At 41.2% G+C, this 20146-nt stretch overlaps 1 protein-coding gene across 1 annotated transcript in view; it reads right to left on the bottom strand.

Moving 5' to 3' along the window:
• Window positions 1-6636: 6636 nt before the first annotated feature.
• Window positions 6637-20146, bottom strand: part of PCSK6 (proprotein convertase subtilisin/kexin type 6) — a 241797-nt gene continuing 228287 nt past the window's right edge. Inside the window, exons 20-21 of the mRNA XM_075858267.1 lie at window positions 19696-19808; window positions 6637-9796 (exon numbers count right to left, since the gene is read on the bottom strand). Of these exons, the coding sequence (XP_075714382.1) occupies window positions 9699-9796; window positions 19696-19808 (211 nt within the window). The 3' untranslated portion in view covers window positions 6637-9698. The remainder of the gene's footprint in view (window positions 9797-19695; window positions 19809-20146) is intronic.

Here is a 20146-nt window from a genome sequence, read left to right on the forward strand (position 1 = left end):
GCAGATTATTTTTGTGCAGCAAATCCACAGCGGAATACAGTATCATCAAAGTATGCTATGTGGGAACCTGGCGTAAACCGCTGCAGAATCTCCACAATGGAATTCTGTGTTGCTACTGTAAATGCTGTGGAATTTCTGCAAAGTAGATGAAACTTGGAAAATCTCATGCCCACGCTGCGGAAAAAGTTAATAAATTGACCTGTGGAACCTAAATCCACGGCATGACAATTTTTGCAGCGTTTTCATTGCTTTTCTGTTGCTGGTTTTCCCCATTGAATTCAATGGAAATTTAAAACCCACAACAAAATGCCTAGTGTTGCGACTTTTGCGGAAGAATCGCAGTAATTCCGATGCAAAACTTGCAACAGAAATTTTTTTGTCATTTATACTTACCCGGAATGCCCTGCTACTTCTTCCAGTTCAGCCTCCCTGGATGACGTTTTAAATTTTTTTAAAAAACGCACCAAAATCCAAACCTAAAAAACACACCATTAGGGTAAGGCCACACGGTGCGTTGTTGACACTGTTTTGTTGCGTTTGAAAACCGCATGCGGTCAACTGCATGCGTTTTTTGTCTCTGTAACGCTGCAGTTCTATTGCGTTTTTAAAGGAAATAATTGATGGACAGTTTTCACCCGTGTTGAAGTTTGTTAGGTGCTTCCTGTATCTAGTTCATTACATTGTATTGCAGAACTGTTAGCAAAACGCAAGCAGTTCAGCATCAACTTTGGCAGCGCCGTCATTAACTGCATGCGGTCGGACATTATGAAGATGCAGTTACTGCACAAAATACACATTGTAATATAATAGCAGCAGTCGGTCCATAACCAAAATGTCACCATTGACTTATATTGAAAAATGACTTGCTGCAGTTTCAAAACGCAACATAAATGCAGTGAGGCCTTACCCTTAGGCTGGATTCCCACGAGCATATTCGGTCCGTAAAGGACAGAACGTATTTTGGCCGCAAGTCCCGGACCGAACACAGTGCAGGGAGCCAGGCTCCTAGCATCATAGTTATGTACGACGCTAGGAGTCCCTGCCTCGCTGCGGGACAACTGTCCTGTAATCATGTTTTCAGTACGGGACAGTAGTTCCACGGAGAGGCAGGGACTCCTAGCGTCGTACAGAACTATGATGCTAGGAGCCCGGCTCCCTGCACTGTGTTCGGTCCGGGACTTGCAGCCGAAATACGTTCCGTCCCTTACGGACCGAACATGCTTGTGTGAACCCAGCCTTAGGTGCAGATTTTACCAGTGGATTTACCTGCAATTTTGCTGATTTTCTGCACCAGAATTTCACAACATGTGCATGTAGCGAAGGCTAGATTCAGACGAACGTCTGCAATTTTGGACATGAAAAACTGACGTTTTCACCTCCGAAATGAACCCATGCAGGACGCGTCGTCACGAATCCCCCATAGACCAGTCACGCAGCAATAGGACATGTCCTATTTTTTCATGGACCATTCACACGCCCCTTTGAAACAAGTCGTGTAAACAGCCCCATTGAAATACATGAGTTTGTGTGACGGGCGTCGGTTTAACAGCCGTCACACGGACGTGATACAGACTGCCCTGAATGAGCCCTAAAGACTTTACCACTGGGCATACACCAACAAAATGGCATTGCACAGTGGTATTGAAGGAAACCTACTACCCCCACCTTTGGCACAGAGCTACAAGGAGAGGCGAGGGGAGGTATGAGGTCACAAGCAGTGAGAGGCCTAATCTGTTTTACAGTCTGCTTGTCTTCACAACTATTTTAAATTAGCTCCCTCTGCTGGCCAAAATCAGAAATATATTCTGTAATCTTTCATATTTCCAGACAAATGATATAAAAAAAAAATACTTAATTTTTTTTATTATTTAATCTTTAAATTGAAAGTAAAAATGGGGACATATTTCCGTTGAGTATGCCTGTATTAATGTCAATAGACAAACAGTTTCCTGGATTTCTGATAGTATATTCTAAAGTGGTGTTTCTCAAACTGAGGTGGGGATGGACTTCTACCATTGGCGAGGCCGCAGTAGAAAAACCCTGTCCTAAAGAACATTCCCTAATACGTAGAAGCGCCAAGGATGAAAAGCAACAACAAATGGGTTACCTAGTAAGTTATTTATCAGATTCCCTGGCATCTAAATGCCTATCATGACCCAACACCTCATGATGCCACATACTATCCATAGCACCAGTATTATGAAGGGTTATCCGGAAGCAGCTACAGGAGACAGAGAGGTGACCATTGCATAGATCATAGACCCACACTCCATTTGCAGGACATGGAAGGATTTTCTTATTTCAAACCACTGGCATTTTGCATTCATTGTATTCCATACGGTTTACGCTTTTTCTTTTATGGAGACCAATTTATATTCAGTAAGACCTATATTTTCCGATCGGTAATAAAGCACTAAAAATATTCAATAAAGTTCTTAGGACAGGATTTCACAGCTGGGCACCTTGTGTAAATATGATTACGGGCCAGACCCTTGGGCAGAGACCAACTGATAAGTTATGGCGTATTCTAGCAAAAGGATAATGGCGTAAACAGACAGTCAGTCAGTGGGGTCTGACCCAGGGGTGGACACAGACAACCTAAGGCCCCTGTGTAAGAAAAGCATGTGGAAGGAAGAAAGAAAACTAACAGATACCCCACATAGTTTTCTCCTCTGCCATTACTTTACAGACATTAGACAGGTCCCACCGTTAACTGAAAGATCTGAAGTTCACATTATATGACATGACAGGAACATTACATACATTTCTCCCCGGAAGCAGTGGTCATTGCGATCATTGGAGGGGTGGATGTGGACATTCAGCCACAATTGAAAGGTGCGAATGAAGCTTCTCTCTTCAATGAAGAGTTAAAGATAAACAAACTTTTACTACTACATTTCGCCAACAGAGGGCAGCATACTACCTTTTTCTGCTAAAGCGATTCACATAACTGTATCCACTGAGCGGAGCGTCCTAGTAACGAAAACTGAGCGAACTTTACAGATTGTGCAAAACGCACAAAATCTGTGCATAGGCGTGCAAGTACTTCGTTGGAACATGTTCCAACAAACGTAGAATTATGCTAAACAAATAAATGTCATGTCTGCAACATTTTTGCGCCTTTAGACCAGGCAAATATTGTAAAAAATGTTTTTACTCTACAATAAATTTACATATTCAGATCTTATGGATTTCCATAGCAGTATTGCAGGAACTCTTTAATTGAATCAGATCTACGGTCAGAGAATGTCTTCTCACTAATGGGGTTTTTACACAGGACGATTATCGGACAGATGAGCACTAATATAACTCTCGTTGACGATAATTGCCCTGTGTAAACAGGGCAGCGATCAGCAGAAGAGCGAGCAAACGCACGATCATACGCTGGTCCTATCGTTTTAAAAAAAAAGTGAAATATCATTGTCGGCAGAACATCTCCCTGTGTAAACAGGGAGACATGCTGCGGACATGATAATTTATGGGTATGAGCGATCGAAGTAAAGACCGCTCGTCCCTATCCATAGGCCCGTGCGACAGGAACAAACTAGCGCCGATCAACGATGTCTCGTTGGTCAGCGCTCGCTGCACCGGCAGCTTATCTCTTCGGCCAGTGTAAAATTGCCTTCGTGACAACATGCTGACAGCGACCGGTTGGTTTATAAGTAGCAATTTGTAGACTATCGTTAAAAAGGTAATTTAGAAAATTATAAAAGCTTCTGTGTTCAATCTGTTGTCAGATGTTTCCTTACATTTCACTAAATCATTTTAATACAATTTTTATAAAAGAAAAAAAAAAGCTTGTGCAGTAAACCTCCAGGAGTTCACGTATAAAATATAGTACGGAACAATTGCAAGAGGGCAAATCTGCAGCAAAAGAATGTGCATGCTCAGATTTTCATCTGCTATATGTGGATAGGGTTTTAAAAACTTCATCCACATGTACAGTACTGTAACGTCAGAACGTGGCCCTCAATGAACAAGCTTGAATTGATAGCATGGGCTGCTAGCTAACACAATGGTTATAGGCAGTATCACACAAGCAAGCATTTTCATACAATGCCAGACAAATGATGCAGGTTGATCACACATAACACTGGAAACTGGGCAACAACATTTATTTGGCCAATTCCTCATGATATGGTAACCAATTCTCAATTATTTTCCAATAGTCATTATGCCGCATCTAAATGACCGTCACCACGCACACCTTTTAAACAAGTGGTGGTACAACAGTGCCCGTAAAGAGCCGCCAGTCTAGTTTTGTGTTGGGACGGGGGGGGGGGGGGGGGGGGGGGGGACGGGGGGAGGTGGGGGGTACATCATCTCAGCAGCCGGTTCTCCATGAAGCAGCGGACTATGGTCCATTCTGTAAAACAAAAATGTGCACCAAAACCGTGTCCCCTTTTCAATTACATTTTTAATTTCTGACATGCAATTCTGATAAGTGTCAGTAAGGTGTAAGAGAAGTATAGAAGGTTGGGGTAAAGTCTGTTTTTGTACGAATTGACCTATTAAAGTAAAGAATCAAACGACATTTTAGGCAAGTAGGAATTTTATTGATCAGGATGGAAGTTCTTTGGACTACCTCAGGTTCTGTAGATTGAGATAACAGAAATGCTTCCTTTTTCATGGTCTGAAACTGATGAAGTAAAGAATGAGATATTCAGGATAGGCTATTAAGAGTAAGTATTTTTTTGTCTATTAAAAGGCTGTTCTTTAAAGGAGTATTCCCAGTATCATAAAAGCGGCCCCTTGTATCCCATTTGCAAAAGAACAACTTGTCAAATATAAATCATTTTTCAAAACGATACAATTTATCTGCCATGATCTCCCAAAATACCCCATGCTAAACAGTTGGTTGTTTATATTTTGGCGCTACTAGAGCCATCCTCCAGTAGAACGTTCTCTACCAGCTTGAGCAGTAGGACACCCCCATATAACAGCTATGTTTCTCTCCCTGTGCAATCCACGCATGCGTGGTTTGCCCGTCCTCTGCACAGGTCAAGCATGGGCAGTGGACAACATTATTCTTCACCTATTGCTGAAGTTTATCTACTTTGTATTGACACCACTCGGCCGTGACAGTGGCACAAGAGCGTGCGCAGAAGACTACACCACTTGAACCACCAGCGTTTCAACTTTAAATAACTTCTGCGAAGATGTAGAGGAGTGGCAAACATCACCATTGTACAGGATAGCAGAGGGCATTGCCAGGAGAAGACGCAGGGGGGCTTCTAGTAACTGTTTCCCAGCGTAAAACATTGGTTAAACTGAAGGACCGCCTTGTTAGTTTACTGACCAAGGGAAGACCAGAGGAAGAAGAGACAGAAGGAAATCACATAGTAAAGTTGTGTGGCATTTTCTGCGCTAACAAGAATGAAAAGGATCCTGGGTAGTTGGTGGGCGCAATACACAATAATAACTAATTGCCGTTAGGCAAAAAAGCCCTGTTTTCCAACTGCCATGAAAGATAATAAATAAATAAATAAAGTAAATTCTTTAATGTGCTATATATAGCAATAGGACAGACCACATGAAAGTTAAAAATATCACTGCTTGATTGCCGGGTAAACGTATGCAAGACTGCTGTCCATGCACTAGTGTGATACACCTATGAACCAACGTGCCACGACCGCTGACTTAGCCGTCAGTGATTATAGTGTGTGATTTAGTTTAACCAGCAAGCAGGAATTAAAAATTGAAGAGCCCCCCCGACATGTTTCGTTACTGCTGTAACGTCCTCAGGGGAAATGGGGCTAATGGCGACGCGCCGGGAAATCCTCCCCTCTTGTAAAGTCCGTCTATGACGTAAGCCAAAGTACGTCAGTATACACTCCCAATCACCGAGAGCGAAAGAGTACCAGCCTCCACAGCTGATCCGTGGGCCAATAGGAGGCCGTTCATGGAGCCAATCAGCCATGGAGAGGTGCGCAGGCGCACACTTGCCGATCGGAAACGTAGTCCATTTTCTGCGCTAACCCCCATAGGTAGAGGCATGCCTATTCAGCAATAACCTAGTGTAGCATAGATCACTCAGAATTTCTGACACTGAGGTATTAAGTATAATGTGCATTGTTCCTCAGGTCAGGCCTCTAGCACCTCATGAATTCAGTAGGGGAATTACAAAAGATTTGTTTCAGAGCACAGAACATTTGTCTTCATTATGTGTAAAAGAACAGGTGCACTTGGACCGGTTAGATCTCGACATGCCTGTTTTAGTGAATACTTGCATTCCGCACGAAACAAAATTTCTAGAGCATTTTTAGAACTGTGTTGTGCTTTTCCTCAGTTATTCCTCCTGGAAAAAGTATGAATAAATTGTAAACATTGTGTTTTGTCAATAAGGTGTTTCCCTATATAATCTGACACTGTAAAATCAGTACTGACAATGTCACTGTGTGGGGACAAACATGTTTGCATTTCCAGAAGCAACGCCACAACAAAAAGCTCTAAGAAAACGTGCACCAGCCTTATTTCATGGAGAACGCAATTATTTACTAAGGCAGGCGAGCGGACAGCTCCTCTTTGAAATGGAGGAGTAAGCTTAACTCATACTGTATATGCAGACCTGACATAGAAACACCAGACAAATATTTCTAATACAAAAAAGACAATTTATGGGAAAATAATACACAGTCTGACGTTATAATTTAAGGAAAAAAAATAATAATATGTAAAAACAGTGCCGAGCATTTGGAAACACATTACATAAAAACGTATTCCCTTTAGGGGCCGTGCAGCGCAGAGAATTCGACTTCTACACTGACATCTAAAGGCCTATGTACAATTTTGGCAATGGTTCTTCAGGCATAGTTTCCTATACAAATGATACAAAGAATTAAGAAAAAAAAAAGCTTCAATTATAATAGAGGATTATATTAAGGACAGAACTTTGAAATATATATTATATACAAATCTCAACTTTTTTCACAATATTCCTGGAACAGAGATGTCAAAAGATTATTTGAAAATATATTCATATTAAAAGGGTTAATCCAGCAAAAAGGGTAAAACAATTGTATAATATATATCATTATCTAGTATTTGCTGGTCTTTCCTCTGATAATTGCCTCGGACAGCCCAGAATAAGAATATTTAGGGTATGTTCACAGGCAGTGACCAAAAACATCTGAAAATATGGAGCGGTTTTCAAGTGAAAACAGCTCCTGATTTTCAGACGTTTTTGTAGCAACTTGCGTTTTTTAGCTGCGTATTTTACGGACGTTATTTGAGCGGTTTTTCAATGGAGTCAATGAAAAACTGCTCCGAAAACAGCCCAAGAAGTGACACTTTTTCGCAGGCGCCTTTTTACGCGCCGTATTTTGACAGCTCGTGGGAACAGAACTTCGAAAACCCATTGAAAGCAATGGGCAGATGTTTGTAGGCATAATGGAGTCGTTTTTTCAGGCGTAAAACGCCGAATTACGTCTGAGAACAGTGCATGTGAACATACCCTTAGAGTGTAACTACACTATAAAATAAAAGAAAAAAAAGAAAAACAAAAACGGATGTGTAAATTCCAATATCCCTCTTTCCCGATGCTCCAACCAGAGGTCTTCAAGAAGCTGAAAAAGTGGAGATGTTTGGTGGGGTCCTTAAACACTACAGCTGATTTAGCCGAGCCTTTGCATACATATATATATATATATATATATATATATATATTTATTTTTTTCTTTAAAAAGTGTCTTTGCTTTTTCCACAGAACCAACTCTTGTCATTGTATTGTGTCTTGCACTGCAGCTCGCTTGAATGGGATTGAACTGCAATACCAGAAACAGCCTGTGGACAAGAGCGGCAGGCACTGTTTTTTTATGGAGTAGCCTAGAGTGCAACTATTTTTCTATCCTAGCAATACATGCTAATTGGAGCCAGTGTTTCAATTTATTTCAGGACAATGCAAGATATCTAAAAAGATTGCTGAAAGTGTACTCTCTTTCTACAAGATATATGAACCAATGTTTATTTTAATAATTAAAAAGGACAAAAAAAAAAGGGATAACATTTTTATAAGGCCTAAATCCCTTCACACTGACTGAACATGCTTCCATTGGTCAGAACCTATTGAACCCATAAACATAACCCAAATGTAAATAAGAATTAACGCTCAAAACTCTCCGCTTTAGCCATGGAAAACCTTTGGAACCAAACTTTTCTCACCAGGACAGACAGGACCAACTAAGGCAGCTCACCAGTAAGAACCCAACCAAACACCACCTTATGTCTCCACTACCTGGATCCCTGGGAATATGACATGGAGGGAGATGGATATCGCAGTCAACTGAATTGTCAGATTTTGAGGGGAATTAGCCTTTGAGGTTAGGGCTCCACAGCAGCAGGGATTTGTCAACAATTTGCAGTAAAATTGCAGCAAAGCCATGACTTGTGGACAACTTCAATGTTTCTCTATTGGAAAGCTGCAAGTGACCTCATAAAAAATGCAAACAATCTATAAAGGGCTGCTTGCAACTTTCTTTCCCGTGGAGAAACATTGAAGTCCTTACGAGTCGCGGTACCGCTGAGATTTAACCACAAATCCGTGTCGACTGCGTCGGTGAGAGAAGGGGTGTTCATCATTGAGCACCTTGCATATATGAATTAAAGGCGATTCTATCTGTTGGTTGTCTCAATATGAATTTCATTTTTCAGGAAAGGGGAGGTGGATAGATCAGGAGTTTATGAAGTACTTCTCCAGTCTGCACTTATAATACAATATAAATTACAAGCTTAGCTGGCATCTGGAAATACTCCCCGAGTTATCAAAGCAGCCACGACTGTGGTGAAAAACATGCAATGAAAACGGAAAACTGACAGATACCTTACCTTGCTCGGATTTGCCAAGTCATCCGATCACAAATAGACAGATCCATACCTGTTACATACAATGGTTACCTTGTGCAAGAGTGACTTTTTTTGTTTTCTTTCCTTTATGTCAATTTAAAACGAATAAAACCATGCTGACAAAACAATCCTATAATACGTTGGGGGTGTGTGAGAAGACTGGAAATCGTGCTCAAGTGAAATATTCCTTATGTGAACCCCAAGACGTGTTACTAAATATTTGTGCATTCAATTGTGTGCGACCTCAAGGGTGTAAAAATAAAAGGGTTGTGTGTCAATTTGTACTTTACCATCTTCTGTACATGCCCTGTGACCTATGAAAGTATATAGCAGCTACCAAAGTGATCCAACCAACCCAATAATATGTCAGGAGACACCACGACAATTCTTCAGAAGCATAAGGCTGACTTCCAGTCTAAAGCCATATGTTCATATGCAAGACACATGTTCCTTCTTACTGCTAGGAATACGATAAAGGAAAAGTTCACCCTGAATTAATACTGCAGCCCTCCCCACTGTCATAATTTACTGGAATATCTATTGTCACTCAGACTACAATTTCGAGCTGATAAAGATGGGCACTGGGAGACTGGGCAACTAAAACATGACCGGTTAGGAATTGAGAATTAAATAAAAGTTTGAAATTTCTTCTAGAAACATTGCTTGTAGTCAATGTTTAACAATACAACACAATGGGGTTATCGTGAAGCAGACGGCCTTTTAACCATTAGTTGCCAGTTAGCCTTGGCATGAAATGGATTAATGCCATCCGGTTAGCACCATTGCCAGAAGTGTGTGTTCTGGACACTACATCGGCAGAAATCACGCCATGGTGGGAAGTAGAAGACACTTCAGGATCAGCCGGCCAGCATACAAGTCCGACAGCAGAACTGGATGAATAGCTTCCGTTCACAGAGTTTGCTGGACTTCACCATCTCACAGAACATTTCGTCAGCTGATTTACAGGGAAATAAAAAAAAAAAAAAAAGTTAGAATGGCACCATCATAGAAAGGTTGTAGACATAATCTAACTTTCTAAATTTGCACTGTCTAGAATTACATGGCAGGTTTTGGGTGCAATAAGTGTGACATCAGCCTTTGCATAGTACAAAATCTGCACAATTTAACCCCTCTAGGACGTCGCCTGTTTTGCCTTGTGGACACAGAAGATTTTTTCAAATCTGACATGTGTCACTTTATGTGGAAATAACTTTGGACTGCTTTTATGTATCCAAGCGATTCGGAGAACGTTTTCTCGTGACAAATTGTAATTTATGTTATAGAAACAATTGGTCGAAAATTCTACATTTATTTTTGAAAAACACCAAAACTTAGAGAACATTTGCAAAAATTTGTGCTTTTCTAAATTTAAACGTATCTGCTAATAAAGCAGGGATAGTAATACCACACAAAATAGTTTGTCTACTTTAAGTTTGCATCATTTTTTGAACGTCCTTTATTTTTTTAGGACGTTACAAGGCAATTATATATTAGAAAGTCCCCATAAAATCACCCCATTTTAAAAATTGCACCCCTCAAAGTATTCAAAACAGCATTTAGAAGGTGTGTTAACCCTTTAGGCGTTTCACAGGAATTAAAAGGAAAGTAGAGGTGTAACTTACAAAATTCATTATTATTGCCAAAATTCATTTGTAATGCTTTTTTTCCCCTGCAACATAAGTGGTTTTACCAGAGAAACGCAACTCAATATTTATTGCCCAGATTCTGCAATTTTTAGCAATATCTGACACGTGGCCCTAGTACGATAATGGACTGAAACACCGGCCTTAGAAACAAAAAGGAGCATCTAGAGGACTTTGGGCCTCCTTTTATTAGAATCTATTTTAGGCACCATGTCAGGTTTGAAGAGATCATGCGGTGCCGAAACTGTGGAAACCCCCCGAATGTGACCCCATTTTGTAAACCACACCCTCTAGGAATTTATCTAGGGGCATAGTTAGCATTTTCACCCCACAGTTTTTTTTGATACATTTATTTGAATTAGTCTGAAGATGAAAATCTACTTTTTCAGAAAAAAACGAATTTTTAATTTTTACAATGAATAAAGGAGAAAAAGCACCCCAACATTTGTAAAGCTATTTCTCCCGATTACAGCAATACCCCATATGTGGTAATAAACGGCTGTTTGGACCCATGGCAGGGCTCAAAAGGGAAGGAGCGCTATTTAGATTTTGGACTGCAGAATTTGCTGGAGTCATTTTCGGTGCCATGTAGCGTTTGCAACACCCTGAGGGGGCCAAAACAGAGGAAACACCCCAAAAGTAATGCCATTTTGGAAACTACCCCTAGAAAAATTCCTTGAGGTGTGTAGAGTTAGCATTTTGACCTTACAGGTTTTTTGAGGAATTTATTGGAATTAGTCTGAAGATGAATGCTTTTTTCTGAATTTTAATTTTTACAAGGAATTAAGAAGAAAAAAAAACCCTAACATTTGTAAAGCAATTTCTCTGGATTACGGCAATACCCCATATGTGGTAATAAACGGCTGTTTGGACCCATGGCAGGGCTCACAATGGAAGTAAAGGTTACATTTTTTACAAATGCGTCATTTATTGGACATATTTTTCAGGCACAGAGCATGTAAGTGAAGGAAAGCACCTGAACATTTATTGGGCTATTTCTTCTAAATTCAGAAATACTCCCAAAGTAGTCTAAATATGTTGTCTGGACACCTAGCAGTGCCTGAAAGTGAAGGAGCAGAAGGATTTTGAGGCCTTATTTTTGCTTGGATGATTTTTGGCCACAAGCATAGGCCTAAAAAAATAAAAATAAAAAAAAATGTGCAGATCACACATTTGTTATAGTATTAGGTATTCATCTAGGGGAATAATGAGATGTTTTTTGTTTTGTTTTTTAGTGGGTCCAATTTTAAAAATGGTAAAAGACCAGAATGATAGGGAGGGGTGGGGGTTTTAAAAGTATAACATTTTTAATCCATGGAGGTGTGGAAGATGCGGAAGGAGTCCTTCATGCAGAGTCCAGGTCTGGATGGACAGGTGTCGCACTAATGTGTGGTATCCTTTCGGATACCCCTTTTTTGGAGACATGCCACCTTTTTTGTGCCTTGTCTTTTTTTTGCTGTGGCAGGCACTTCACTTGGAAAGTGCTGCCCAGGAAGAATTCGGCAAACACTACTTGAGCAGCAGAAGTTTTCTCCCACACAGTCTGAGTAAAATAATTTTTCTAATTTTTTCTTGGTACTCCAAATATGTACCCAGATGGCCAGCTTTCCTGTAAATTAAAAAAAAGAGTTCTATAGTGCCATCTTTACTGAGTACACCGCCAATTTTTTTGTACCAAATTTTGCTTTTCCGCATGGCACTATACGGTATTAACACCTAATCATTCAGGTCAACCCCCCATTAATTTATTACATGCCTTAATGCACACAGGCTTCATTGTGGACGCTGAGAACCCACGTGTGGGGACAAGGGTGCAGCTGGCATCGCGTATCGATGTCAGCATAGAGACATCTTTTTTGTCCCTGTATTTTAGATACAGGACCCCATCCTGCAGTAATACCCTGCTTTCGCCAATTTGTAGAGATTGGCCAATGAGGGTCTTGGGAAGGTGCCTTTGGTTTTTTGTCGCACCATCCCACACGCCAATTTTTCTTTTTTTGTCTAGAAGAAATTTGAACAGGGGTACACCTGTGTACCAGTTGTCCAAGTACAAGTTGTACCCCTGATCAAACAGTGGGTGCTGGAGGTCCCACACTATCTTCCCAGTTGTGGTCAGGACGGAGGGACAGTTTGGGGGCTGTATTGTCCAGTCCTTCCCCTCATAAATTTGGAAAGAGTGTGTGTATCCGGTCTCAGATTCACGCAGCTTGTACATTTTGTTTCCTTATCTGGCGCGCTTATTTGGCAAATATTGGCGAAACTTTAGTCTGCCCTTGAAGTGCACCAGGGATTCCTCAATTAAAATGTCTTTCTGGGGTTTTGATTTCGGAAAAAATGGAGGGACCTAATTTTAACAAGTCTATCGAAATTGGGGTCATCCTGGGGGTAGGGGGGCATTGGGAGTTGTCATTAAAATGGGAAATCTATGAAGGACCTCAAAGCAGGGTCTGGTCATGGTATTTCAGTACAACGGATAATGATATGAAATGTCCGTGGACAAGTAGGATCGCAGTTCTGGCATTTTAGTTAGACCCATCTTGAGGACTAACCCCCAATACTTCGGTGGATCTGCAACCGACCAATTGTGCAGAAATGCAGACCACTATTCTGGGTCCATTGCCGGTTACTCGTGAGTGTTGGCTGTCTGGGACAGCTGCTTTCCTGCTTCTCTGTGCAAACAGTCTCTCACAGTGTGCACTGGGAACGTCTCAGTAACTGTACGTCCTTGTGCGGGAAGTCATCTCCCACGACAACGTACAGTTAGAGTGGTGCAGCTAGGGGTTAAATGCCAAATGTATATTTGGCTCTGATAAATCGTTAACACAGTACTAAAACCTTCAGGACACGAATGTGGACTTTAGTTTAACCCCTTCCCTCTTTAGCCACTTTTGACCTTCCTGACAGAGCCTCATTTTTCAAATCTGACATGTTTCACTTTATGTGGTAATAACGTCGGAATGCTTTCACCTATCCAAGGGATTCTGAGATTGTTTTATCGTGACACATTGGACTTTATGTTACTGGCAAAATTTGCTCGATATGTTTAGTATTTAATTGTAAAAAAAAAACACTAAATTTTAAAATCGAAAAAATTCGTATTTTTCGCAATTTAAATGTATCTGCTTGTAAGACAGGCAGTTATACCACACAAAATTGTTGCTAATTAACATCCCCCATATGTCTACTTTAGGTTGGCATAGTCTTTTTGAATATCCTTTTATTTTTCTAGGACGTTACAAGGCTTAGAACTTTAGCAGCAATTTCTCTGATTTTCAAGAAAACTTAAAAAGGCTATTTTTGCAGGGGCCAGTTCAGTTGTGAAGTGGCTTTGAGGGCCTTCTATATTAGAAACCCCCAATAAGTCACCCAATTTTAAAAACTGCACCCCTCAAAGTATTGAAAACAGCATTTAGAAAGTTTCTTAACCCTTTAGATGTTTCACAGGAATTAAAGCAATTTAGAGGTGAAATTTACAAAGTGTTTTTTTTGCAGAAATTCATTTTTAATCCATTTTTTTTTGGTAACACAAAGTTTTACCCGAAAAATGCAACTCAATATTTATTGCCCAGGTTCTGCAGTTTTTAGAAATATCCCACATATGGCCCTAGTGTGCTAATGGACTGAAGCACCGGCCTCAGAAGCAAATGAGCACCTAGTGGATTTTGGGGCCTTACTTTTATTAGAATATATTTTAGGCACCATGTCAGGTTTGAAGGGCTCTTGCGGTGCCAAAACAGTGGAAATCCCACAAAAGTGACCCTATTTTATAAACCACACCCCTCTAGGAATTTATCTAGGGGTATAGTTAGCATTTTCACACCATAGATTTTTTGCTAAAAATTATTGGAAGTAGGCCCTGAAAATAAAAATCTACATTTTTTCTCAAAGAAAAAGTAGGTTTAGGGATCTTTTTTTCTCATTTCCACAAGGACTAAAGGAGAAAAAGCACTGCAAAATATGTAAAGCAATTTCTCCCGAGTAAAACAATACCCCACATGTGGTCATAAATGGCTGTTTTGACACACGGCAGGGCTTAGAAGGGAAAGAGCGCTATTTGGCTTTTGGAGATCACATTTAGCAGGAATGGTTTGCGGAGGCCAGGTCGCATTTGCAGAGCCCCTGAGGGGACAAAACAAAGAAAACGCCCAAAAAGTGACTCCATTTAGGAAACTACGCCCCTTGAGGCATTTATCTAGGGGTGTAGTAAGCATTTTGACCCCACGGGTGTTTCATAGAATTTATTAGAATTGGGCAGTGAAAATAAAAAACAATCCTTTTTCTTCAATAAGATGTAGCTTTAGCTCAAAATTTTTAATTTTCTCAACAAATAAAGGAAAAAAAAGAACCCAACATTTGTAAAGCTATTTCTCCAGAGTACGGCAATACCCCATATGTGGTCATAAACTGCTGTTTGGGCACACGATAGGACACAGAAGGGAAGGAGCACCATTTGGAGTGCAGATTTTGCTGGATTGGTTTCCGGGCACCTGTGGGACCAAAACAGTGGAAACCCCCCAGAACTGACAACATTTTGGAAACTACACCCCTCGATGCACTCACCTAGGGGTGTAGTGAGCATGTTAACCCTGCATGTGTTCTGTAGAAATTAGTGTGCATTCCATGTTGCAGAGTAAAAATTGGATTTTTTCCATAGATATGCCAATATGTGGTGCCCAGCTTGTGCCACCATAAGGGTATGTGCACACGAGAAGTGGCTTTTACGTATGAAAAGACACTGTTTTCAGGAGAAAACAGCTGCGTCGTTTCAGACGTAAAAGCTCCTCTTCGCATTTTGCGAGGCGTCTTTGACGCCCGTAATCTTGAGCTGTTCTTCATTGACTTCATTGACTTCAATGAAAAACGGCTCAAATTACGTTTCAAAGAAGTGTCCTGCACTTCTTTGACGAGGCAGTCATTTTACGCGTCGTCGTTTGACAGCTGTCAAACGACGACGCGTAAATTACTGGTCGTCGGCACAGTACGTCGGCAAACCCATTCAAATGAATGGGCAGATGTTTGCCGACGTATTGTAGCCGTATTTTCAGGCGTAAATTGAGGCATAATATGCCTCGTTTACGCCTGAAAATAGGTAGTGTGAACCCAGCCTAACAAGACAAGCTCTCTAATTATTATGCAATGTTTCCCGGTTTTAGAAACTCCCTACATGTGACCCTAATCTTTTGTCTTGACAGTCGACCAGGCTCAGGAGTGAAAGAGTAACATGTAAAATTGAGGCCTAATTTGGCGATTTACAAAGTATTGGTTCACAATTGCAGGGGCCCAGATGTGAAATAATAAAAAGAAAGTGACCCCATTTTGGAAACTACACCCCTCAAGGCATTTATTAAGGGGTGTAGTGAGCATTTTCACTCCACAGGTCTTTTCCATAAATGAATGTGGTGCGGATGGTGCAAATTAAAAATTAATATTTTCCCCTAGATATGCCATTTCAGTGGAAAATATGTTGTGCCCAGCTTATGCCACTGGAGACACACACTCCAAAAATTGTTAAAAGGGTTCTCCCGGGTATGGCGATGCCATTTATGTGGAAAGAAACTGATGTTTGGGCACGCTATAGGGTTCAGAGAGGAGGGAGCGCCATTTGGCTTTTGGAGAGCGGATTTTGCTTGGTAGTAGTTTTGTTCGAGTATTGCTGGTGTTTCCATTTATAATGTGGGGGCACATGTAAGCCGGGCAGAGTATATAAGGGGCATAGTCAGGTGGTATAATAATGGGGTAAAAAAAAACAATAAAATGATCCATAGATGTGTGTTACGCCTTGAAGCAATCCTTTCTACACAGGCTGGTGTCGCACTGATATATGGCGTCCTTTCTTATGCCCCTTTTGGTCTACACTCCGCACCTTTGCAGTTTGGGGAATTTTGCTGGGAAAGTGTTGTCCTGGTATAATACGGGCGCCCTCGCTTCCAGCAGATATGTTTGGGCCCCCCCCTTCCTTGCTCCCTAATTTTAGGGCCTTGATAAATCGCCTCTTGAAACAGAAGAAATGTTTCCCTCGGGCTGCACAACTGCATATTTTTTATTTCCTGACTTATTGGAGCCTTAACTCATTTTATTTTTTCATAGACTTAGTGGTATGAGGGCTTTTTTTTTGCTGGACGAGCTGTAGTTATTACTGGTAACGTTTTGGGGTACATGCGACTTTTTGATCACCTTTTATTCTATTTTTTAGGAGGCCAGGTAACCAAAAAAAAACAAAAACACAATTCTGGCACAGTTTAAGTTTTTTTTTATACAGCGTTCACCACGCGTTATAAATTACATGTTAACTTTATTCTGCGGGTCAGTCCGATTCCAGCGATACCCAATTTATGGCACTGTTTTAGGTTTTACAACGTTTTGCACAATAAAATTACTTTTGCAAAAAGAATATTTTTTTTCTGTCGCCAAGTTGTGAGAACCATAACTTTTTTGTCGACTGAGCTGTATGAGGGCTTGTTTTTTGCGAGACTAGCTATAGTTTTTATAGGTACCATTTTTGATCACTTTTTATTTCAATATTTGTAGGGCAAAGTGACCAATAAACAAACTCTGGTATAGTTTTTTACCGTTTTTCTTTACGCTGTTCACCGCGTGCAATAAATATAATATTTTCATACCTCAGGTCGTTACGGTCGCGGCGATACCAAATACGTATGGTTTATTATTATTTTTTCAATAATAAAGGACTTAAAATAAAACACAATCACCCTTTTTCTCTTATTACTTTAAACTTTTATTGTTTTCAAACTTATTTTTTTCACTTTATTTCAAGTCCCACTAGGGGACTTGAAGGTCCAACTGTCTGAAGCTTTTTTTCTAATACATTGCACTATCTACGTAGTGCAATGTATTAGATCTGTCAGTTATTCACTGACAGCAAGCCGATTAGGCTTCGCCTCCCGGCGGGGCCTAATCGGCTTCTGTAACGGCAGAGCAGGAGGCTATTGTGTCTCTTGTTGCCATAGCAGCAGTCGCCAGTCCGGATTGCCTGTCAGGGCTGGCGATCTGCTAGCAACCGCTAAGATGCAGCGATCTCTATAGATTGCTGCATCGAAGGGGTTAGTGGCAGGGATCGGAGATAGCTCCGGTTCCTGCCGTTACAGGTGGATGTCAGCTGTAACATACAGCTGACTTCAACCGCAGATGACGCCGGATCAGCTCCTGAGCCGGCGCCATCTTGCCGGCGGCTACGGAAGCCGATGAGACTCCGCCGCCGGGCGGGTCCTGAACGACTTCCGTGGTAAGCAAACCGGGAGGCCAGTATTAGGCCTCCAGTTGCCATTGCAGCCACCTGAACCCCGGCAATTTCATTGCTGGGGTTCCGATGAGCTGCAAACACCTTAAGTGCAGCGATCACGTTTGAGCGCTGCACTTAAGGGGTTAATGGCGGGGATCGAAGCTAATTTCGGTCCCCGCCATTACAGCCGGATGTCTGCTGTAAGATACAGCTGAGATCTGGCGATGATGGCACCGACTCAGCTTCTGAGCCGGTGCCAAACATTTGGGGTATGGATACCGCATACGGAAAATGTCGGAAAGGCGTTAAATGTGTGAAAATAAACTATATAGTAATTGGAATATTTAAATTATGCCATTTCCATCTCAGAAGCCTGTAGGCACAGATTGTCCATCACTTTAGACTCTGTCCATCAAGTAGACCACACCTTAAAGAGGCTCTGTCACCAGATTTTGCAACCCCTATCTGCTATTGCAGCTGATCGGCGCTGCAATGTAGATTACAGTAACGTTTTTATTTTTAAAAAACGAGCTTTTGGCCAAGTTATGACCATTTTCGTATTTATGCAAATGAGGCTTGCAAAAGTACAACTGGGCGTGTTGAAAAGTAAAAGTACAACTGGGTGTGTATTATGTGCGTACATCGGGGCGTTTTTACTACTTTTACTAGCTGGGCGTTCTGATGAGAAGTATCATCCACTTCTCTTCAGAACGCCCAGCTTCTGGCAGTGCAGATCTGTGACGTCACTCACAGGTCCTGCATCGTGTCGGCACCAGAGGCTACAGTTGATTCTGCAGCAGCATCAGCATTTGCAGGTAAGTAGCTACATCGACTTACCTGCAAACGCCGATGCTGCTGCAGAATCATCTGTAGCCTCTGGTGCCGATGTGTCCTCGCTCGTCTGACACGATGCAGGACCTGTGAGTGACGACACAGCGTGATCTCTCGAGAACACGGCTGTGTCTGCACTGCCAGAAGCTGGGCGTTCTGAAGAGAAGTGGATGATACTTCTCATCAGAACGCCCAGCTAGTAAAAGTAGTAAACACGCCCCGATGTACGCACATAATACACGCCCAGTTGTACTTTTACTTTTCAACACGCCCAGTTGTACTTTTGCAAGCCTCATTTGCATAAATACGAAAATGGTCATAACTTGGCCAAAAATGCTCGTTTTTTAAAAATAAAAACGTTACTGTAATCTACATTGCAGCGCCTATCTGCTGCAATAGCAGATAGGGGTTGCAAAATCTGGTGACAGAGCCTCTTTAAGTCACGTATGATTTTAAAATATTATTCTGCCCTTACAAAACAAAAGCAAAAACACTGTGGTGCGCTCTTCACAATCTCTAAGACCCACAGCAGCCTTCTCATTGTCCTTGCCTGGGTGTCCTCCAGGGAAGGACTCCATATAAATACACTGAACATTGTATATTCATATGTAAATGTATATTTATATGTACATCTTCAACAGGAGCCCTCCTTCTCAGGGCTGCCTACAGGCACAGGCCTATTGTGTCTAAATACTACAAAATCTGCCCCAGCAGCTAAATCAACCTACATGCTCTATGGTTTCCATGCAAGGCCCATTGGCAACCAAAGTGTCCCTCACTGCAATGTACAGGCTTTGTATAGAGTAGCCTGTATTCTGCTGAGGAACCTGCAGGGTGTTTAGGATTTCCTACTTTTCTACGTCATCACAATGGTATATTATCTAAACCTCATTTTAGCATGATAATTACTTTTTACACTCTACCCGAATATAATCTTATGAATAAGGAAGCACTATGAAGGCAGTGTCATCTCAGCTACTACAAACATTACAGTTATTGCCCTGTAAGTTTTCTCTAATGTAGTAAATGGCATAAAGCAGGCAAGTATGTGTCAGAGGTCAGCGACAGCAGTATAACATGACTAATGTCTGGTGAACATGGTCGTGCAATGGAGCAAGGATTTCCTGGGAAAAGACTCACCATTGTTACAGGTGTGATTAGTAACACAGGACCCGCTGACTAGGTTGTAGCCTTCTTTGCACTTAACACAATTTTTCACAGTGGCTTCACAGATCAGGCAATTCTCTTCACACCTGCAAGAACAGGGAATGGTTAGACTGAACATATAGTTCCCACCCAACCCTTACCCTGAGCAGAAGGGCATATATCATCTCTAGAAAAAATAATGACATTGTATATACAAAACCATCATACCAGTACAGAGATCATACGAGAAAAATAAGAACAAGTAAAAGCTAGTGCGATAAGGATATTATGTGAGAAAATACAACCTTGAACCAGCAGCAACCCCTGGTATATAAAGTAGAGTACATCAAGAAACAAACAGATTTTGAGCAGTGAAATAGATTGAGCAGTGCTCAAAAATTCCATAACATTCAACACAGCCATTCAAATCAAGTGATGTGCTTAG

Source organism: Rhinoderma darwinii, chromosome 3 (genome assembly GCF_050947455.1).
Source record: "Rhinoderma darwinii isolate aRhiDar2 chromosome 3, aRhiDar2.hap1, whole genome shotgun sequence".
Taxonomy (NCBI): Eukaryota; Metazoa; Chordata; class Amphibia; order Anura; family Rhinodermatidae; genus Rhinoderma; species Rhinoderma darwinii.